Below are 24,311 nucleotides of genomic sequence, written 5' to 3' on the forward strand. Positions count from 1 at the left end.
AGGTAAGGCAACAGTGAGCTGCATAAGCTGGCAGCAAGTCAGTGGAGGAGCCACGTGTGTCTTTAACATTGATGGAATAGAGGAAGAGAGGCTCCTGTAAGGCCTGCTTTGTGATGAGGCCTGGAGGAGGACGGTGTGCAGACAAAATAGCTGCTTCTAATTACATTTTACGTTTTCATTTAAGTTATTCATCTGTTATATTACAGTGGGAGAACAGATTGGGTTGTGGGGGGTGGTGTCTTGCTCATGGGCACTGTGACAGGGCTCATGGCTATCTGCAACACCCAACCTGACACCTTTTGGTAACGGCAAACTCACGTTACCTTTAACAAAAACCCAAATGGCAATATTTGTAGTCAAATAAGCCTAAATAATCCACAGCATGTCTTTTAATAGCTGAGCAGCCCACAGCTAAAGCGTTTCCAGCCTCCTCATCAATAAATAAATAGCTGAATAAATAAAAGAATATTAATATGTCTGGATGAGCCACATTACACAGTGCAGTCATGGAAAACGTCCAATTAAATGTTAAAGTTTGTTCTTTAATGAAACACATATTGCAGTTCAATAATTAAATAAATTAAAATTACATGGATGTAATAAATTAATAGAATAATTTAACCAGGAACCAAAAAAGCAACATACATTACAGAAATAAGTTACCTCAGCTAAAACAGCAATACAGCAAAAACCTGTACGGGATATATTTATGTGCATCGACTGGTTCCAATGAAATATTTACATTGTACATGTATACTTCCATGAAGCTGTTTTCTTTTCTCTTCAAGAAAAAACATTAATTAAACAAGGTGATTTTTAACAAGCAACGACTTCATAATGATGCGCGTATATTTATACAAATAAATAGCAGAAAACATACATAAAATAATTTTAAAAAGAGAATACTATCTCATATATATCTCGATTGTACCATCTCAAATGTTAAAAATCGTAAACTGAAATTTGTGACTGTCTATTTCACAGTCGTTTTCCCTTTAAAACCAGAACAACACGCTTAACTTGCTGTCAGAATTTGATTTTCTCAAGCAAAACGAGGAGGGGGGGAATCCCAATAAATATATAATGAAGTAAACATGACCTCACTCAATAAATAGTTCATAAGATACCGGCCCACGCTGGATTGTAAACTTATTGCAGCCGGCGAGAAATCATATTTTTTTAATTGCGAGATTCTGTGAAATCCTTACAAGTGAGTCACTATTTCGATATTTCCACATAAACTGAGGCCTTATAATAAACAACCCTACCTTAGTCCAAACCCCGGGTATCTTGAAAATAGATCCCTGACTTCGATCACACATGGTAACAAAATAAGTGGAATTAATTACACATTTAGACACAAAATGAAGTGTGTGACAAGTAAATTATTAATTTACAGAGGGATATTTGGCAGTAATCTAATATTAGCTTTCGAGACCAAGTAGTGTGTTATCCTCTTAATCCCCTCATGGACCCTGAATAAATGTCAGACTGCATCGTCATGAACTCAAGAGGGAAAATGTAGCTTATCCTATAAGCCAAAAATATAAACACCAATAGTCACCAACCAAGTGCTTTGAGTTAAACTAGCCCCGCTGTGTGTAAATAATGCTATTTTCATTGGGGGGTATTTCTGCTAATGCAAACTAATAGTCCTCATTGGAAATTAATCACAAATAAAAATGAAAGCATATAGAGTCCTGTAAGTCATACTGCGTTGACATTAAAAAGGTGAAGCATAGTAAGTGTGGAAACAGTGGTTCTTACTTGCTCTGTCAAACGATGCTTTACTTGACTCCACGTCTCTCCTTTGCGAGTAAAAGACGTGACTGTGGGTTGTGTTTTTTTCTCGAGTTTTTCAGTCATTGTTCAATTTTAGGAATTTTTCGAAGTTCAAAGCACAAAGTCATCGATGATTGAAAAAAAGGTGTGAGATAGGAAATATGATACAAATCGTCTCTAAACAGTTCCAAGTCTTTTGGTGGGTGGTGGTTTAAAGCGATATTTTTTTAGACGCATGCAGAGTATTTCATTCGTTTCTGTTTCTGTCGCTGGTTGCAAAACCAGACCCGCACCACGTTCTTTTTGAGGTCCAGCTTTTCTGCGATTGCAGCGATTTTCTCCGAGGAGGGACGCGGCTGAATGGCAAAATAGGCCTCCAGTGATCTCTTCTCTGGCGCGGCTATCGACGTGCGCTTCCTCTTTTTCTCCGCGCCGTTGAACAACTCGGGTTTATTAAGTTTCTCCCTGTGTGATTTCTCGGCTTCTTCTAGCCACGCTTGCAGGATGGGCTTCAAAGCAATCATGTTGTTGTGAGAGAGCGTGAGGGACTCGAATCGGCAGATGGTGCTTTGGCTGAGGGAGCCCACCCCAGGAATCTTCAGGCTGGCTAACGCTGACCCTACATCCGCCTGGGTAACCCCGAGTTTGATCCGTCTCTGCTTAAACCTCTCTGCGAAGGCTTCCAAGTCCCTTGGATCGGCGTCCACGTCGCTCATGCCCATGTGCGGTGGTAGCCCGTGGGCATGTGCCATGTTGATGGCTGCCTGGTGCATGTGGTTCATGCCCGCCATGTGGGCAGGGTGCGCAGGCGTGGAAACCACCGAGCCATCCGGCCCTGCCATGGCTCCTAGTGCCAGTCCCGGGGTGATGTGGTCCAGCAGGTCCCCCTCCAGTGCCTGGTGAGGCTGGTGGTGGTGGTGATGGTGGTGGTGATGGTGGTGGCCAGCCAAGGCGGACGGATGAGAAATAGGCACCGAGGAGGAGGAGGAGGAAGACGAGGTGCAGGGGAGAGTGTTCATGGTGTGGTAGGTTGCGTCCGGCTTGAAGGGACTGTGATGTGGAGGGTGGTGGTGGCTCTTGGTCTGCGAGACTATATCCACCGCCGCTAGAGCTTCAGCCCGGGCCAACAAACTCTCATCCAAGCCTCCGAATATATTGCTCTGCAATTGCAAATAGAATGCACACATAACTGTCAGCAGGGAATTCTCCCTCCACTCCTCGGTTTAAAACATTTCCAGAATGTGAAAAAAAGAAATCCTAAAAAAGGAGCACACAAAACAAGACACATGCAACATCCCAGGTCATAAAAATTAATACGCAAGGCAAAGCCGACTGAATACATAAGTTGAGCAGAGGAAAAAAATATGGAGGTGTTGGGTGATTTGCTGTGCAGACATGAAAAAAACATCAAGCAAAAAAGTGGGCTGTCAAAATGTGCCTTTAAGCAGTGATTATGCAGAATACGTACCGGTGGGGTTGGGAGACAGGCTCTGCGCATCGCCTCCGAGCTGCTGCTGCCGCTGCTGCTGATGATGGTGCTGCTGTGTCGGGAGGACGAGCAGGAGGACGAGGGCGCATTGGAAGTGGAGGATGAGGAATGCAACGAGTACTTGGGTTCGGGCAAGCTGGTGTGAGCCATGGCAAAAGGCTGCTTGCTGTTCAGAGACATCATCATCATATTTGCAGGCGTCCGAGCCTCGGCAAGTTCCTTTTAATAAGTTAAGACTCCGCCTCCTCAGTCGGGAGTTGAAGCCCAATTGCTTCGCAGGAATCTCAAGTCACTGTCGAATAAAGTGTAGGCTGAAGACGGTCGTCCAACACTGAAGTTATCACATCTATTTATTATTACTAGCGGAGGTATGGAGGTGTCTCGTCTTTTTGGCGAATGAGATATCGCAGGCACCAACCAGCCATGCAACTGAGCGCAGCCGATACCTTTTCCGTTGTGGACTTGTGGCGCGATTGTTCAAAAACAAAAAAATAACCTGTTTTTTTCTCCTGCAACCCTCTTATATAAATATATATTTTTTTGCCGTGGATTTTTTTTGTGCCAGAACTCCTCATTGACGACGCCAAAAACAAAATTCAAAAAAAGTTTCTCTCCGTCTCTTAGGATTTCCAAAATACTTCAAGTTTGAAACTGTTGCCGCTTTCGTTGACCTGTTTGGGTTTTGTGTCAAAAGTTTCCGTCTTGAAATGACCGTAAGTGAGAAGTAATGGCGGTGACAGTCTCTGTGCTGTACCTCTTCGACTACGTTGAATGCTGCGGGGACCCGAACTGCCTCTGCTCTGAGGCGAAGGGCAGACTGAGTCTCTCTCCGCCTCTATCTCTCTCCCTCTCTTACTCTCTCACTCACACACACACACACACACACACACCCTCTCTCTCCCTCTCCCTGCACATGCACAGCTCTCTGTCTCTCACCCTCTCACATACACACACTCTTTTCAGCTGTACCTGAAAAACCCTTTCATGATTTATTATTCTTCATTAGCCACACCACCACCACCTCCACCACCGCCACCGCCGCTGGGGACTCTGCGCATGGGCAGTCTGCGACAAGGCATTTATTTCAAATGACTACTTCTTACCACCAACACCTCGTTACCGCCACCACGTCTTATGAAGTTCAGGGACTTTTTTTGTATTCTGATTATTGCACCTGAAATTATTTTTTACAGTTGATTATTGTAAATAGATTGAATGCAAAATAGAAAATTGCGTCTCTGATGAGAATACCATGGACAGCTCCTGTCCTCCATTTAGATTACAATACATAAATTGTAAATTCAAATATATATTACAATGATTTTATTATGACACCTGCCTTTAAATTAATTTAACTGGGCTGGCTCAGATTATTTATAAAATTTCGCTTGCCTTTTTCCTCATTTGTTGCTATGACAATTGTATTAATCTTAGACTAACTTGAGGAAAATACCAGAAATAAATTACTTAATTTTGTGGGGGAATTCTTACCTATTTTGCACTATTTTGTACTGTTTTCTGCATGGACAAAACGGACACTAGTTCCTCAGTGAGCGACGACAAAAGTGGATATTTTAAAAAATAATTAGCACTATTTAATTGCGAATCTATATACTTGTCATAGCAGGCTATTATCTTATGTCTCTTCTAATTAAGCCACATCATCGGTAACGCAATTAAGACATTTAATCACGTTGTAATTAACGAGAGGGGGGTGTCTTAATTTGTTTAATATGGTCACGTCTATAGGATGAGATAATTGTTATGATGTAAGTCTCTCTCTCTGAGGTTGGAAAGCATTGTTATGGAAAACAATGCCTCGTGGATTTTTGTTTTTCCTTTTTTCCTGTGTGGCTCTAATTTTTCAAAACACTCTTCTCTCTCTGTCTACACACACACACACACACACACACACACATAGAGGAAGAAGGTGTGACATGTGGCAGTTATGAAGCAGTGATCAATGTCTTTGACAGACAGTGGGGTTGACCCCTTAATCACCTTAAATGTGTTGCCCTAAATCGCTAATGTTAAAGATTTCACAGTAAATGAGATTAAAAATATTAAGTGTGATGTTATCCTCATCACAGGCTACACATCACCGCCCCGGTATGTGGCCACAGCCTGTGCACCGCCTCAATAAAGGCGTCCTAATGGAGGCTACCGGTGTTACAGTGTTAACGTGACGGCACACGCGCTCTCCTGAATACGTCGAAGTGCTGTCAGTTCCCGTTTTCTTTCTGTTGTTGTTTTGATCCACGTAGACATTTAATGCGTCCCCACGGCTGCGACAGAAACCCTGTTGGTGTTGCTGCATGGCAGTTTCACATTGCAAGAGAGCCATCCAGCTGCAGAAATATGTCGCCTCCCCAGCGGGACAACAGGCGCCGCTGGAGCCACCTCCAGACATCAGGAGACAGAGATCAGGCTCAGGAGACATCAAGGAGCAATCAGTGTCTGCTCACATATACCGACAGACTGATTTATGATGAAACTTTAAAGAAATCATTTATATTTCACCACCTCTAAATTGGTGTATGAAATTTTCATCCACAATGAAACACACACACAAAAAAGTATATCTTAAGTCAAATAAATCAGCCCGACCTGCTCCCCTGCAATTGACTTTGAAGTACATTTTCAACACTTTTTCCTGAGTGCGTTCACGTACCTAAGGCTTTTACGTCCTGTGCCAACAGGCTTTTCACGTTTGAGGGAGGACAGTTTGTCAGACTGGTTAACAGAATCACCTTTGAAGGGTCTGCCATGGCAAACAGAAACACTGTGAGGTGGCAAACCCGGATATTTCAGTAAGAATCACACACCCTTTTTTTTTTTGCACTAGGAATTATTTAGATAACATAAAATGTAGTTTTATGTTTGTAATTTTTATATTATTTTTTACATATATGGACTTTGTTAGCACATTGTATGCAAAATGTCTTTAATTATTTATTAGCAAAAATAAATTAATAAATCCAACTCATGAGGAATACACTGATCATAACAGTATTTCAGAATTATTCTGCTAAACAACATATATTTTAATGAACATAAACAGGCCTCCAAATGAGACACATCCCATACTCTTGAGATTTGGCTGAATTTGTTGCCACTTTTTGAAAATGTTATTGTATCGTCAGCTAAATGCCCATCCACTTAAGAATATTTTTGGCCTCAATTTGTGTCCTCACACTGATCCTGTAATTGGAGAGTATGTTGCTATCATACAAAGACTTGTCTCGACGCTGGAAGGTGCAGTCACACCTTGCCTTTTAAAACACAAACCCTCGGTAGAATTGTGCAAGAAAAGATTTTTCTCACTTCAAGGCACTTTGCTACATCTAAATAAATCGGCACTGTCTAAAAATAAAAGTAAAGCCCAAGTAAAATAGAGAGAGCACATGCAGCGAGGCTTGATATAACTCAGGTGACTTGTTTGCTTTTTTTCCTCCTCACTCTCTTACTTACATCTGAATCAAGGAGTGCTGCAGAGGTGTCTGTGTGCTTTACACAAAGACATACTCTTCTCAGCCTCCCTCAGGAGCTCTCCACGTTAACAATCCCAATTACACCGAGACCACCAGAGACAGCTGTTTTTATTACAGAGCCGCTCCTTTGTGCCGCCAACAAGGTATCTCCGCTCCTAGACTGAACACAGAGATAAAGCTACGCTGAGAGACAGAGGAGAGGAGAGGGAGAGAAGTGTGGAGTGAAGTGGATGAAGTCTCTTGGCTGCTCGCAGTGGTGATGCCTTTATTCACAGCTTCCCCCTCCCTTTTCTGATCTCGTGGAGCTCTTTACATGTCGGAGCAGAAGGTCAATGCTTGTTGGGAGAGGGTCTACAAAGAGATCAGGATCTGACTCAAGGCAACAGCAAATCACACAAAGAAGGGGGGTGTTTCAGCCACTAACAGCGGTGCTTTATTTATTCATCTGCTTTACCTGGGAAATGTGACAGGTTCTGCAAGGAACAGTGTGGCTTTAATGTGTTGTTTAAATGCATACAACAAAAGGTAGAAGCCTTCAGGATTTACTAAATGTCACACACTGTACTGGAGCTCTCAGAGGGAACAAGTGGCTCACCACTTGAGATAATGAAAGAGGTTTCAAAAACTGCACTTGAATTGCAGCTCAACTGGTATACAAACTGTAAGACGGTTTTCTATTTGATCTCTGCGTGGGGCTAAATAAAAGCACCAACAGTTCTCAGGATATTCTAATTACTTCTTATTGGTTTAAATACAGAACTGCTTGTCTGTCTGTGACATTTTATTAGGGACACTTCCTGCAATAGTTAATAAGACCTGAAACGTATGAGCATCTATTGTTAAGGCGGGTTATAATGACATATTGCCAATTAGGCCTCTTTTCTGATAAAAACAAGTAATTTGAACACAACAACAGGGCATTGAAAAAGGCTTAAAACATGCAGTAATCAAACAATAGTCCTTCTTATGTCATAGTTTGCATTCATAGAATTGCTTCATAAAAGTCTTAGCATCGCTGCAATAAATTGCCTCAGCCCAGCAGCCTTGGATGGGCACATAGTGAATCCAACCTTCATGCAGAAGAATAGAATTAGCTAGTCTTTGCAGTCCAACAATTAACGCTTTCTTTATTCAAAACTGTGATTGTTCCCTAATCTTAAAGCTGCATTAATAGATTTTTTTGCCACTTGGGGGCCGTGGAACAAAATGTAACTACAACATTGACATATATTACCTTATACGGCAAATGCATAAGCTAGCAGCTGTCTTATCAATCATAAGTAATTTTAGCATTCATTCGGAGTCATGTTTGTGTCCATCTGACAAATAAAAGTCCAATACTCCCTCTTCATTTAGCTCTGTTTTGGTCTCCACCATCTCCTGAGAGAAGCTTTGGGCTCCTTAGTGGCTAAAGGGGCCACTGTCCGTGAACATAAACAGTAGTCAGTAACCTGATCCAAATATTACAATATTGAATTAGCATAGCTTTATCACTTTCCATTACTTTTGGATTACCTCAACACCAAAAATGCAAATAAAGACAAGAGAAAAAAATGTCAGCAAGGTGACTTTATTTTAAAGGTAATACATACTTGCGTATTCTGTAAGACAACAGAACAATGCAACCTTAGAAAAGGAAATGGGGAAACCAAGATTTTTAACATCAAAATGTGCTGTTCAGTGCAGTTTTTAAGAAGACCCACAATGAAAGTGTAGCCAGCTGCTGGTTTTGCCTGTAAATGCTAAATTAAATGTTAAGTCCCTGGGTGATGACAGCATTTTCACAGCTTGAGGGCATAGCTTGCACCAGGGCCGCCCATTCAGGGGGATAAAAGGGGAACGCTTTCTGGGGCCCAGCCACTAGGGGGAGCTATCGTGACCACATTTTGTTTAGAACCAAAATATTCACAATCACTTAATAAAACAACAACAACAAAAACCCCCATTGTGTTTATTTAGTAGAATGTAGCCTGTTTCATAATGACAACCCCCTCTCCGCAGAATGGTATGAGTCCTTGTTTCTTTGTGCGCAACCATTGCAAAAAAAAACAAAAACCTGCAGGCGGCTGGCCACATGACCTGAGAAATTTACTGATCTAAACTAAGGAAAACAGAGAACACACACATGTGTTGAAATGAGTAAAGCTGATTTGGGGAGGGCTCATTTATGGTACCTTTAAGGGGCCCAGCCATTTCTTTGGGTAGGCCTGACTCGCACCATACTGTGATGTTTTCCCCCAGTGCAGTCACCTGATATCTGCATTAATCTGATTAATCGATTAATCAGTTAGTCGATTGAAAGAAAATAAAACACAATTTTGAAAATTGATTAATCGTTTCAGTCATTTTTCAAGCAAAAATATCATTTTTTTGCTGTTCTTTGTGATTTATGATAGTAAATATAAAGTATTTGGGCTTTGGACTGTTCATTGGGCAAAAGAAGCAATATGACGACATCACTTGGGAAATTGTGAAAAGCATTTCCTTATTTTTACTTTTTAAAGACTAAATGATTAATTGATTAATTGTGAAAGTAATCGGCAGATTAATCGAAATCAAAATAGTCATTAGTTGCAGCTGTTGCTCATGTTAGTTTGGTTGTTGCTGACTAAACACAGACAGTGTCTCCATATTTCTCCCCACAACTATGTCCAGTATCATCACTAACGTCGACTTCAGTATGATAACCAACAGCAAAGCCAGCTAACCTGGTCTAGTAGCAAAGCCAACCTCAGGCCATGACTTATGAGAGGCCTTGAGAGCGAGGTGTGCCATGAGGTCAGGAAAACAAATATCACCACCACCCATTTCCCTATTACGCACCAGGTACCACCCTTTGGGGGAGGGCGGCATTAGATTCTGGCCCAGCCCTGCCTGTTGGCTGCAGGGCAGCAGATGATAAGGTCAAGCCTCATAATGATGTCACATACCTTTAGGTACTTCAGATCAATATCAAGAGAGGCGCGTTATACCTGACAGCCAGTCAAATAAAGCCTGCCTGGCAAAGGGAAAAAAAAATTACTCGCTTTGAGATTGTCTCTTCTGATAAAATGAGATCCTCTCTCTCACGTTGCTTTTGGCAAAGATCATATCGGTGGAAGCCTTTGTGATCTTTTAAACAATGTGGTCATTCACACATCTGATCAACCTTGAATGACAGGAAAAAAAACAATAAAAAAAGGTTAAAATTTTAACTACATAGTAATACAGGAATCAGTGTTATCTGCATGCAGCTGATGCACATGGTTCTGTAGGATAACGTTTGACATGACAGATGTTCCTTTGAGTAAACCTGACCTCATATGACAACAAACGGTGGCGAGGAAGGCAGCGTATACGAGGTGTTACACCTCAGAGCATGTGACTATAAAGAATGCGTATGTCAAGTGCTATACAAGTGATTAATGCAGCAGGATGATGGGAGAATTCTGTCCAACCTGAATGAACATTTCTTCTGCCTCTCTCATTAGTTTGACTGTCCCCACGCGGTAATATATCGCTTGTCACTGGGTTGTCTAATGGTTGATGCTAATTGACCTCCTTTCCCCCTTTCTTCTGCACAAATGAAAAGATTTCCTCCGTCCTGTGATGGAGCATGTCACAATCTGATCCGACAAATTAAAAAGCTCTCTGCTGTCACACTGTCATCATTCGAAGCCCTTGCCTCATCAGCTATAATGATCATTTTCCTTCACTGCAACCACTGCAGTGCACTGCCAAACACAATACTTAAGAGGGCACGCTGCTGCAGTTGTGTGCGGTATGTGTGACACATCTGAATGTTTGTTATCTGGGAAACCTTCAGTACTGTTAATCTCTCACTGTCCTTCAACCTATAGAGGGTTTTTTGTTGAAGAAGAACTAAGCTTGAGTTCATGTTTAGTTGTGGAAATTTCCAATTCTGAATTTAACCAAGTAAATTTAATGTTCACATACATTTTTGAAGAGTTCTACCTATATATGGAAAATTTGCAGCATCTATTATTCATCACAACTTCAAATTTAAAGTAGATTATATTTTATTCAAAGGCTTAAAAACATTACCAGTGTAACTTCCTCTTAAACAGCCTTGGATTATTTACAGTTTGTCACATTTACCTGCCTCGCACTGTCACACTGAAAAAGATGCTCACTGTCAACCAAAAAAAGTCTTTAATCCTATTTATTAAACACAGATCACATACATACAGTGACATTAGTTTAATTTCTCAATCACAGAAATCTGAATTAACATTTATCCACTCTGGTATATTTTCTGAACAGCTTTAAATTTATTTATTTATTTTTTTGTTGTACTCGAAACGTGCGAGTGCCACTCTGCAAAGCCATTGGCCTGAACATGATACACACAAGGGCTCGGCCACCACACATTATTGGCTGCAGGGCGGCGATAACGCTCATTACCTGCAATCAGCTGCCCCATCTGTGGCCGAAACAGAAATTGAGTGTGGCATTTTACCTGCTGACTTTGTGTGTATAACTTTATAATTTATGCGGTGTACCCATACTATTGACAAAAACGCAGCGCGGTGATCAAAGCGAGCCATTCAGGAGGTTGGACAGGGCCACGAAGACAGGGCCTGTAACACTAATGATCTTCAAACGCTCGTCTATTTCACTGGGAGCTATGCACAACTCCCTAGCAAGTCCCGCGTCCTCCCCCTGGAGGTAATTGTGCCTGGCTGGTTAGGTGACAGGTGTCAAGTGGCCCCTCCTCAACCGATTCATCATGCTAAGCAGAGAGGAAAAGCCGATCTCAGGCTTTCCCTCTCTCCCTCTTTCTCTCTCCGGCTTTGTACTTTTCTTCTTGTCTGTCTCTTTCTTGTAACCTCAAATAACTACTTTGTCATCACCTCAGAGTGGCCTGATCACATGGTAGCTTTGCTTTACGACAGTGTTGGGAATGCAGGCAGAGCTTGGTCCACAACTTGGCTCGAGCTGTTGGATAACAAACCGATCATGTTGTATCAAGTGCTTATTGAGCATAAATTAACATATGGTGTGTATGTGGGTGCGTAACACAGAGAGCAGGGCTGCAGCTAATGATTATTTTCCATATCAAATGAACTGTCAGTTATATTCTTGTGAAAAATGTCCATCAAATTGTCCTGAAGCCCAAAGTGATGTATTCAGATTGCTGGTTTGGTCCATACAACACCCAAAACTCAAAAAAATATTCAATTTAATATCACATCAAATGAAAAAATGCAGCAGATCCTCATAGTTGAGAAGCTAGAACCGGACAATAATGATAGGGGTAAAAACCAATACAACTTAGTATTGCGACATTTTGTGTGGCAATATCGTATCTTATAATATTGCAAATACAAATGATGTAACTTTTGTTAGTCTACTAGAATTAAAAATTAATTGCTTCTTCAGCCCACTTGATACGTTTTACTGCAACAAAAATGATTTGAAGTGAGAAACTTAATTTTAGAATGTTATCTTATTTGATAAAACAGATGTTAAAAAAGTTTTCTCTTTCGGACATAATTTGTAGTTGAAAAAAGGTAATACATTACAATATATTTGAATACATGTCACAATATTCAGCATATTGTAAACGTTTAAAATCGCAATAATCGTGACTAAATTCTATGATAATGTCGTATTATGGGGCCTGTGGTGATTCCCACCCTAGCGGGCAATGTTTGGCATCTTTACTTGGAAATTACTTCAGTCAATTAATCAATTATCAAACTATTTACAGATTATTTCCTGTCACTGAACTTGAGGTTTAGAGACAAAATTGCTTTCGAGACACATTAGATTTCAGAACTTCACTCAGTGCTTTCATAGAAATCAGTATCAGGGCTTCGGCTAACAATTGTTTTTGTCCTCACTTAACCTCTCAATTATTTTTCTGACCATCTGATCGACCATAAAAGGTCAGGAAGTAGGAAAATGCCCTTGTTTTGTGAGTGCCTCAAATTATTATAACTTATCAAAATTTTCCAGTAATTGAATAATTGATAAACTGACTCATCATTTCATAGTCATTATTTCTAAACCAAAGTTCCTTTGAAGCTGGTGTCCTCCATCTGTGCAGAATAACAGGTGAAAGTTTAGTGAGTAACTGAGTGGAAACAATGCTGAGCACTGGGCGACCACAGAGCCACTGACAGGCAGGTTAGCACACTGACCAAAAATCATGCAGCCCAGTGGAGATGTGGAGAGACAAATACAGTCTACACTGTGTGTGTGTGTGTGTGTGTGTGTGTGTGTGTGTGTGTGAGAGAGCAAAAGAGAGACCACACCCTCACCATGCCTGCCTGTCTAAGCAGAATCCCATAGGGACCTGCCATACACACGCTCTCTCACACACACACCCCAGTCATTAATTCCTGCTTTGCATCTCCACACCATGTAATATTTATGGGTCACCGCAGCTTTGTATTCACAAATGGAAACGCCAAGAGAAAAAAGGGAGAAGACACGATACCTCAATCAATCCCGTGAATAAGGTTCAGATTGTCACATCATGGCTTTTTTTCCCCTCCACTAAGCCAGTGCTTAGGCAGCATTCTTTTCTTTGACCTCTAAACAAGTGTTTTGTATGATGGATTGTCAGACACAACCTTTGAGATGGAGTCATATTTAACTCCCTTAGAGTTAAAAAAAAAACAAAAAAAAAAACCTCAAGGCAAAGGTATTATGAACGTGACTGAAAATTTCATAGCTGCAGAATTTGAGGAACAACAAAACTGCATTAGTCAGTAAAAACGAATGCAGACTTAATATGTTTTTACCAGAGATGACATTGGAGTATAAACGACATGCAGCACTCTAGTACAAACATTTACTGCTACTCCGAATCTCCGCACTAATCAAGGGAAGTCTTTGGTGCATTGCCCCCCTTCTACATCTGACAGATCATAATTGGGGGTCTTTTTTTTCATTTCCTAAGATGTTGCCTGAAACCTGTGATGCAACAGTGGGAGCCATACCCTCGCTGCCTTGCAAATCAACAGTGTTGTCAAAACAGAGCCCTGAGGAACCCCCAGTAGAGCATGGCTCACCAGACCCCTGTAGAGATTTGAAGACCACTTTGGAACTCTAATCCACTCAAAATGTGCTGATAATTTTCCTTGCCAGGACACTCTCTGCCTGGTGTCACAAGAGTGGCCTCCCGGGAGCAGATCAGCCAATGATAACAAAGTAGCCAGATGTCTGGCGCTGGCAGAGTCCCAGAAGCCAGACAGCGGCACGCAGCAGCATCCGCTGTGGGCCACAGATCAAAGATACCTGAGAATTACTTATGGGCACAAAATATGTGTTGCTTACTCTACAGTTCCCATTAATAACAATCTGGGAGAATTTGTATTTCTAATTAACTCTTTTCTTTCGGCATACAAAGTGCTGTAGGTTGTCTAAGGCTGCAGCAGCAATTTTTCTGTGGCAACTGCGAGTCGACAACAGGAAGTCGGATGCAGCACTGTCTGAAGGAGCCAGATCAGCTTTAAATGCAGTTCTGAGGCTCAGAACACCCCCTGACTTGCCTCAATAAACAAACAAACAGTGTAAGAGTCAGCGTATTTAGATTTAATCATGCTGCATGGTGCCTCCTCAGACTGGCCCTTGATGCATACCTCGAAAGCTTTATGTGTTGACATTGAACTGATTTAAGTGAGGTGTAAACGTCATTAGCAAATTAATTCTTGGCTCATTTTTTTCTTCAAATATAAAAAAACAAGGTTACACTTAATCTGTAAAAACCAGTCCAGTCACACCAGCTTTTCCAGTACAATTACAAATTGAAGTCACCAAGCATCTGACTCACACTGATTTATACTTTCTACAAGATTTGAAGCCTCGGCTTGTTTTTCACTGTGGTTGTTTGTGTTAGTCAGACTGACATTAAGAGGCATTGCAGTTCCATGTTGTTTTCTCCTGCAGGCCCTGCACTTCTTTTAGAGTCCTCCATTTATTCCATCTTATGCGTTATGTTTAATACACAAATATTTAGAGTAGACCCCTGACTTTGAACTGAGAAGAATAGTTAAGCTCTCTCTGCCTTGGGAAGGCGTTTGTTGCCTTTTTTTCATCTTTATGGGGGGAAGAGGCGTATTTCATCTCACACACATTTGTGCATATTTTGTCAGGCTCACTATGTTCTAGTGCACTTAAAAGTCATTGTTCAGTGGATGGATGATATGCATCCCATGCAATGTGTGTGTGCTCACTGTATTGTATTAATTATTAAGTATAGAAAGTGTTGCTTCATGTCCGTATTTGATGGAGACCCCCTCTCTCACACCGAGCCACCCCTTCCCCCAATTATGTATATTACCTTTGCTGGTGCATGGTTCATGCAAATTCTCATTTGCATCGCTCTTTTGAATGTGCTATCTCCTGGCTGGAATCCCTTAAAGCCTATGGTGAACACTGCCCTTCATCCAATCTTGATTTTGACCTTTTCTCTTTGTAACTGTCGTCCCACTATGGCTCGCACTGTTTGAAGTGCGGAGATGAACAAATAACAAAAAGGCGCCATATTGAGGTTTCATTGTTTTTGGCTTTTAATGGAGATTCGTAATTCTTGACTGCCTTGGTTTCCCAAAGTGTTCACCTTTTCTGTGTTTCTGCTCGCTGCATATCCACTGTATATCAAAGAGATGCTAAACAACCCTTACAGAAGGCTCTCTCTAGCTCACATGCCTTGTTTCATTAAAGCTAAGCCTCATTGTGATGGTTAAAATATGCTGACGATTAATAAATGAACCAAAAATGTATCAATTTCTGTTCACATGGAGCGTCTCACAGTGAAATTATTCCACAGAAAGACCTATTTTATGAGTGTATTTAAAACCCTGCACCAACATCCAGTCCCAGTACCTTTCAGGGTTACTCCGGGTCATTTTTTTAATGTCGTTTACTTGAAAATGTAACTTTAAAACGAGGCTTAAAACTGCCTTAGTGAGATCCTGTCTCCCAGCTCCGGCAGCTCATCACTCCTAAAACAGCCGCTCTCATCCACCCCGGCCCTGACCGTTATTAATGTGCGCTGAATAATTTAACAGGGTAAAATTACCATGCTCTTTTGAAAAGATTTTTGCCTACACAATTAAAGAGCATTATAGTGATTTTTAGTTGAACAAGAATTATGACTGTTTTCCCTCCTCTCTGCTACACTTTCTGGCTTCCTTGTTATGAGCTGTGGGTGAGCGGAGTTGTAAAGGCCTGCTATTCTCTGCTGCTGTCTGACTACTTGGAGAGGTTGTGCTCCAGCTCTGACCTATACCGTGATGAGCGGCTAATGGATAATGGATGAAGTAGTATATGTTCAACTTCTGCCGAAAGGACCCCCATAATGGTGTGCTGGCCCCACTAAACATGAGCTATATTTGGGCTGTTAAAAAGCAGAGTCTAAGTCAGGTAGTGTTAAAGGTGCCTTGCCTGAAATAGTTGCTCACACTCCACGTTAGTTGCCGGTGTTGAAAGGTGGATTGTATTTAATCAGTTTTTCACCACATCCCCACGCTAAGTCAAACAGAATGTATTAAAAAAGACAGTAATAGCTTGTTTTATGAAAGTTTGTGAGCTAACAGTACAATATTATACTGCTGTTGTACGATATCAACATCAGCAGGAGCGTTTGCCGGGCCTTCACTCTTATTCCATGCGGACAACTGTCCACATCTCAACCACAGGCCAACAATTGGCAGTAATTGGCACGTTGCCTTGGCTGTCCTGGGAGAGATCTGAGAGTGCATACGGCCACGGACAGGCTGCCCTTTCCTCCAATTAGACAGTTGTCTCCTCGTGGGGCGGGGGCTGGGGGAGGTCTACCTCACCGCTACCTTGTCTCTTGATCAAAATGATTTGTGGGGATCCTTTTTCTCTTCACTCCTCTCTTCCTCCTCGCCTGCCTCTCTCTCGCCACTGAGGCATTACTGTGTGTGAACTGCTAGTGAGAGTCTTCAGTCAAGGACCCCAACCAGCGACTGACAGCCTTACAGTAGCAGTCAGTGGGACATTCACATTAGAGGTACTCTGACAGTCAGGCTGTGCCAGACAGGTTTCCCAGTGAAAATGCTCCACACAGCTCTTTGCTGCTGGTTGCCTAATACATTACTTGCTGGCTCTCTTCTCCATATGAACTTTTTTTTTCTACCCAATGGATGTGACGCTGAATTGGGTTTGGCAGAAGCTGAAGTTTCTCCGACTAGCTGAACTTGAGTCTCTTTTTTTTCCACACTTTCTCTTGTTGCTAGTGTATTGGCTTTTTGTTGTTGTGTCTCCAGACATAGGCAGCATGTTATAGCCGCATGGCTTTATTATGATGGCTTTGACGCAATGACGGCAAGTGTCTCATGTGGTTTGAAATGTGCAGGCCACACAAGGTACCATGGGACCCCAGTGCAAAGGATCACAGGCCTCAGTGCATGCTGCTAACGCTCCCCAGTTTATGCCACAGGGAAGGCTGCGGAACCAACACCCAGCCCCCTTATTCTCTCCCCTCTTGGTCTCTCTTGTCCTCAAAGCCTATGTCTCTTCGCATTTCACTTCAGTAAATATGAGGAGGCGAGGAGATGCTTCCTATACTCAGAAATATGTGTCAGGCTACTGGGTTATGTTGTGTTGCAATGTGATATAGAAGGCAACAAAGCAAGTGCGCTCAGAGAGGGAGAGAAAGAAGCAGCCTTACTTATTCCCTTTAATCCATCGTGAGATATTCAGAACTAGGTTAAGTTATACCTCACATTACCCAACACTTAGCCCTTTTGAGCATGGAACAAGATCACTGTTTACACGTGCGGGGCTATAGTAACACCATGTGTTTGTTCAGGCAACAATTAGCACAGGTAAAGCCTAGCTTTCACCACAGGTTGACAGGCTCACTGTAAAGCAGCTTTATTTCCTGCAAGGACCTTCATGAGGGGGGCCTACCTAATATGCTGTCTGGCCCCAGGGCCTGTGGGAGTGTGGTTGGATTATTATGTTAATGTGTGTGCCTCCTGCCCTCTCCTCAGTCCCAGCTGGCCTCCCTGTCGTTAGGAAGTGCTTTGCTCTGACAGAGGAGTAATATGCTCCGTGATTGAGGGGCCAAAAGATCGAGCACTATGAGAGAGGGGCCACCACTGATAAGCATATGATAAAAGTGCCATTGTACGCGAATGCCTCAGAGACATGGAGGATGACTTAGCAATTCCTATGGATTTCAGTGGGAGGGTGAATATGTATAAGGGCTGTGTGGTCCTTCTTTGTGCAGCTGAATTTAATTGCCCATAGCATTATATATCTCATGCCATGTATTTTATTGTACTTTTATTGCATGGACTCTTTCATTATGAGCCAGTGACACATCCACCTGTAAATATAATGGCTCCCACTGAACAAGCCAAGGAGTGATGCTTTTAATCATCCTGTAGGAATCAATATGAGGCTAAGAGAAGATTCAGGTTAATGTAGATCATAATGTAAATAAAAGCAATTAGATGAGCTTTAAGTTTGAGTGCTGTCAGTGAAAACATCCAATCAAACCCATATTTTAAGATGTCAGGGATGCTACAGAGCAGCTTCGGTGTGTCATTTAGGCGCAGTAATGTGTAACAGCCTTAATATTAATTGATGGAGAGTTGGTAAAGTCAGTGTAGCTCCATCAGGAAAAATGATGACACTGTTCTGCCAGATGGCGTTACCCTGCAGATCTATGTCACACACTCTCATTTAATCAACTTGACACGAAAGTAAAAAGGGAGGTGAGAGAAAGGAAAAAAAAAAAACTAAACTTCTTGTGACTTGTCGAGAGGGAGAAACGCCGGTTGCACTGCTTTGGATCCTGCACATAATTGTGTAAAAATGTCAGCCAAACAGAGGAAGATCTCTCCTTTTAAACACTTGTCTTTTTCATCTCGCCTCCTCAGGAGTGCTCGGGTAGCTACATATTAGCTTTGTATAGGCCCATTCACAAAGTGCGCCGAGTGTTTGTGTTTTGTAGAGGGTTTGTTTTGTTTGCTTTTTAATCAAGTTCAATTTCGTCTCCATCAATACAAGCTCTTCCCACACCCCTCTTTCTCACGTCTGCCCGGATTATAATGTGTCTCTTTTTGCTGAGGAGCCTTCACTGTTGTTATTGTTTGTTCCCTTTCACGGAGCCCCAGCTGTAACGAGGGGAAGGGTATCTGTGGGTAATTGGTGGATAAATACTTTGCTGTGACTAAACGTCAGAGCAAGAGAGTTTGTAACACAAGCAGGTTGTTGTGCTGCTTTTGAGGAGAAGGCAGACAAAGACAAAGAGTAAGTGGAGAAGCTCTTTAAGCTGTGTTTTTACCTGATTTTCTTCCAGAGCATCAAACAAAAAATCTTGAATTGTTGTTTTTCTGGCTTCTCTTATATCAAGAGCTGACTGTGTGAACTTTAAAAATGAACTAAATATATTTTGTAACACCATTTGGAGCTGTGATGGATTCAGCCTACACCCTCTTTGTTGACTAGGCTGGAACAATTAGATGATTAATCAATTAGTTGACTGACATAATATTAATAGTCAGCTTTTTGATAAGCAATTAATCATTTTCATCAAATTACTAAACTCAAACATTCTTAAGTTTAAGCTTCTCGAATATGCTGCTTTGTAAACCATTGTAAATTGATTAATGCTACAACTAATGATTATTCTCATCATTGATCAATCTGCAGATTATTTCATCTGTTAATTTTTTAGTCTATAAAATGTCAAAAAGTAATGAAAAAAAACAGCTGTCTTAGTTTCCAGGAGTCTTGGAAAACATCTCTAAATGTCTTGTTTTGCCCGACCAGCAGTCCATAACTGAAAGATATTACAGCTGCGGTATGTGATTCCGAAGAAAGATAGATAATTGTAAAGTCTCACTTTTAAGTCTCTTCCCAAGTCATCAAATGCTAGTGCAGTCTCATTCCCTGGTCACCAAAAAGTGACACTTTGGTTTGGTGGTTTGGTACAACTACAGTAACAACAGCGAAGGCTCCTGATGGTTTGGTACAACTAACCCAAGGCATCGATATTTGACAACCTGGGAACGAGACTCAGCAATCAACTATCTTTCTCCAGAATCGCATGTTGCACCTTTTGAAAAATGTAAAACAGTAGAACAGTGTCAAATCCTCAAATTTGAGAAGCTGGAATCAACACATTTATGTTGTTTTTACGTACAAAATGACTCAGTTGACCAAGGGTTTTGGACTGTTGGTCGGACAAAACAAGACATTTGAAGTACATTTTCCCCTAATTCATCATTTTCTTTTTGCATTTCATAAACGAAATGATTTGCATCTTATCACTGTGTTATCGACACTGGATAAAATGTTTTTGATTCCCTGATGTCCTTAAAAATGCTTTGCATTACCTCAACATAAAATCAGAGATGTCCAGTCAGTGAGCCATGTTGGGTTCGTTACTCCAAAAAAGTAATGTATTACACATTAATTGTTGCTTTTAAAAAAAAGTAATGCATTATTTTACATAATTACTCCCTGTAAAAAGTGATTAGTAACACTATTGTTAACATTACGCATTGTCACTTGACAGTAATATAATGTTAAACCTTACATGTGCCCTTATATCGGCATAGAGAAAGGATCAAGAGAATCAAGACGACACTGCAGTAGGTTATAACTGCCTCAAAATAAAACTACACGTGAAGAGATTGGCCTTCCGAAGCTGCGTAGTACAAATATCAGTGATCTCAAAGTAGCCCTCCTTACTCCAGCAGCTGATTACAAACTCAAAAGAAAACAAAACAAGTTTAAATGCCATATGACCTGCATTTAACACACTCAAACAAGCACACTTGAGTCAGTCTTTCATCCAACCATGGCTTTATAATAGACTAGACCTGCTTATTTGATGTCCCTATTGATAAAGCAGCAGTTATACCTCAAGAGGAGTAGATCCTCAACTTGCTTGTTGGCCTCGCCACATGCGTACGGGATGGCGTTGCTGTTGTTGGGACTGTGATTGATTTTTTTTCAAGCCGCCCATAGTACAGATAATTAAAGAACTTATGTAACCCAAGTAACTACCTGATTGTTTGACAAGTAACTGTAATGGGATTACTGAACTTAGAACGATAACGCGTTACACTACTGTGATACAAATGTACAATGTGCCTACAGTAACACTTTACACCCAACACTGCCAATGTGACATGATTTTACTCAACAAAAATAGACACAGTGCAGGAGTGTGCGTTGTTTGCTTCAGGTTGGCATGCAGTTTGCTCTGGAATCACACGTTTCAAGTTTCTTAAGTATTAATGGGATTTGTCATTATTATTTTTCACTGTCACATTTCCTACAGTTATTAGTTTCACCATGGTCTGATTGAGATACAATTTTTTGACCAGTATAAATTTAACAACTAACGGCCGTCATTCAATCAGTGGCATGCCTTTACACTAGATACTTATTAAGTCCTCTGAGGCACAATTAGGTTGACTAGTTTTCACTTATATCCATTTAGATCTCTCCAGTTGTCATGTAAATTATTTTTCTTTCTTTTTTTTAACAAGCAGGTGACTTTTCACTCAAGTTTGGCAAAATGGAACAGGGGCACTTTGATTGTTACCCTCTCCTTTGTTGTTTGTTAAAGGCCTCGAGGTTTGGCAGCCATTGTCTTTATAAACTCAAAGCTGTGTTAAATGCAGCCCCGGCACGGCTAATGAGGGGGAGCCTTCAAAACCTCCATGAGATGATGCTGTCAAATGGGTGACATAAAAACGTTGCATGTAATCCCCCTGTGCAGACCCTGGGTGTAAATATGCCAGCTCCACCATTTTCACAGCGTTTACTCCCAGTTCAAACAATCTCTCCCCCCCCCCCCCCCCCCCCCCCGAAAACACAATGACAGCTCTGCGATATTTTCCTCTAGATTCCTTGGCTGCCTGCGACCAATGAAACAACCAGGAACAGCTCTGATAATCTCCTTCATCCACATTGTGGGTAAGACACCTCTCTCTTCTTCTTTGTTTCTGTGGACTGAAACTTGTGCCTCTCACACATTTTGTACTGAGCGTGCTCAGAATTTTGGGTGTGATGCTTGGAAATGAATTCAGTGATTTTTGAGCTAAGGATTTGTGCTGTTTGTTTGCACGGTTGTATGTTTGTCCACACTCGGTATTAGACATTTACTGTTGACTTGAAATCAAAAGAAGCTTAATATGAACATATAGAAGGCCGATACAGCGATCATAGTCACTGGGAACCATGAATTATATCTCCAGTGTCTTAAATGTAATTTTGCCAGTAAGATGTGAACCCCTTGATACAGAATATATACTATATATATATATATATATATATATATATATATATATATATATATATATATATATATATATATATGTATACAGAATATATAAAGAATGCTGTTAATGTCATAGCTGAGGTCCCTTTTAAATTTTAAGATGGAAAAATAAATGGTAATAAACATAAGCCATTCATGACCTTTATTCTACAGACAAATGTATTGTACCTACCCTGGTGCCTCAAGCCATTTCCAGTGGTCACATGGGAAAGTGACCACTGAGTAAGTTTAATTAGTATGGCTACTGAATCTACTGAGCACAAAGGTAGAGCCCCCAGATCTCCACTCTCACAACAGTTTAAAAAAAATGCAGCAAAATTTTAATCAGTGGTTTGCGATGTTTTGTCTGCTACCTGTAGCTTTCTTGGACAAAAAGTCGCTATGTCACTTCTGTGGCTACATTTTGGTTAAAGAGACCTTGTGGATTTTTTCTGTTGTAATTGGAATGATGCTTCCATTCTGTGTTTCTTACCAAACCTATCGTCTCTATCCATCAAGACTAATAACATATGTTGATTGCATTTCCTTATAGATAAAACATTAGCAGAGCTGATTTTGGAAAACTTCGAAACTTGCATTGTTATCATAAATGTTTGCTTGCTGGCGGTCTTCTTCTTTGCCTTTGTCGGCACATTCTACTTGAACTTGAGGCAACCAAAACTACTTGGTTAGGGGAAGTTCATAATCATGGTTAAACAAAAGCAAAGTTGACTGTTGGTGTCTTCCCAACCATCCACTCTTACCTCCTCACAGTGAGGTTTGCGGTGGCATGAAAACATCATGCTACTTACACCTTTGCCACCTTACAGGGAAAGTAGTTATTCTTTATGAGTCATGACGCAAATGGTTAGTTGTCTGGAAGTATTAGGAAGGAGTATATAAGAATATTGAAATGAAACAGTTTTGGGTTTCATTGTTTTTATTTCATTTGGTCTATAATAATCGACTACTCTCACCAATTTCTAGTGCCTGGAAATTGCGGCTATATAAAGGGTATATAAAAGTTTCGGATTTACCTCCAAGCTGGTGTTAAGATGCTAACCTTGCTTGAGGATATCGCAGCCCATGCTTTCATGAGAGAGTGCATCTTCACATTTGAAGAGAATGACGAAGAGCTTGTTAACTGTCTCTGACCACCAAGACGTTCGCTGATATGTTTGTAAAACAACTTCATCGCTTTCTCCATGACATACCTAGACAAACGTACTTCCATACATTGAGAAATGGGGGCATGGCAGTATGCTGATTGCAAATAGCAGGCACACACCTCGCAGTTTAGAATTATTCTGATTCACTAGCATACGCACAGTGGTGAGAGCAAAATATTCCGGTGCACATGTGTCATGAATCCTTTGATTGCTTTTTTTTAATGTAATTTTGCATGCACATGTACTTTGTGTTCAAAGACAGAACATTTCTATGCACATATTAGAGAATTAATTATTATTTGGAATTATTTTATAATCAGTCCCTCCAGGATTTCGAAGGCTGTTTTTGTGATTGTCGCAATCTAAAATATCTGATTTAAAAAGTTACGATGCAGCTAACTCACACCGACATCGAACTGGATCACCTCTGTCATTAAGCCTGTTAATAAATGTTGGGTAATGGACTTTGTCAAACAAATACTTTCACTAAATACTAACGATGTTTAACAATGGAATTCAGTTGCAAAAATCCTATACTCAATAAGCATAATACCCGTTAAATTAAAATGAATGTAGTTTATGTCTCTCCTTTAAATTCCTTAACATTGCACAAGGCACAAGGCAAATCCTCACCCACAGACTATTTAACTGTCCTTGTAGGCATGACCCACGCCGGTTCCTCATCCATCCCTTGTCTCCGTCTAGTTTGGCTGCTCATCACACAGCAATCCATACTGTGGCTTCTCATTTGCAGGCTCTGTGTTTTGTGTGGTCCCTCTTTTGCTTCCCATGGATCTCTCTGCAGGGAGCTGAGCTGACAGACTTGTCTGATTGATGTATTGGGGGGGGGGGGGGGGCGTCTCGTCAGCTATTGTTTTCCTCGCCAGCGTTTGGTGGCTTCGCTCACCAGCTTTATCTGTCCCACCTACAGTATGGAGATACGGATGTGTCAGATTCGTTGTTCTGCAGGAGAAATGGGTCGTATGGCGACCTAAGAATTACCGTAACCTATGAGCAGTAACTAAGGCGCACTTTTCTTATGTCTGACATGAAGAATTAAGGGATTCATTTTATTGTGGTGTTCTGTGAATTTGCTGGTTATTTGTATTTTA

At 41.1% G+C, this 24,311-nt stretch overlaps 1 protein-coding gene across 1 annotated transcript; it reads right to left on the reverse strand.

Moving 5' to 3' along the window:
* Positions 1-523: 523 nt before the first annotated feature.
* On the reverse strand, positions 524-4,076 carry pou4f2 (POU class 4 homeobox 2). Its single transcript, XM_033623166.2, has 2 exons — positions 3,251-4,076; positions 524-2,942 (listed from the first exon to the last, which is right to left on the reverse strand). Exons 1-2 carry the CDS (start codon positions 3,458-3,460, stop codon positions 2,010-2,012), a joined length of 1,143 nt encoding a protein of 380 aa, XP_033479057.1. The 5' UTR covers positions 3,461-4,076; the 3' UTR covers positions 524-2,009.
* Positions 4,077-24,311: the final 20,235 nt, after the last annotated feature.

This window comes from Epinephelus lanceolatus, chromosome 3 (assembly GCF_041903045.1).
Source record: "Epinephelus lanceolatus isolate andai-2023 chromosome 3, ASM4190304v1, whole genome shotgun sequence".
In the NCBI taxonomy this organism is placed as follows: Eukaryota; Metazoa; Chordata; class Actinopteri; order Perciformes; family Serranidae; genus Epinephelus; species Epinephelus lanceolatus.

Coding starts and splice junctions, on each gene's coding strand:
- pou4f2 (XM_033623166.2), bottom strand. CDS start 3,460: ATGATGATGATGTCTCTGAACAGCAAGCAGCCTTTTGCCATGGCTCAC. Junction 2,943..3,250: donor CCTGTCTCCCAACCCCACCG/GTACGTATTCTG, acceptor TTGCAATTGCAG/AGCAATATATTCGGAGGCTT.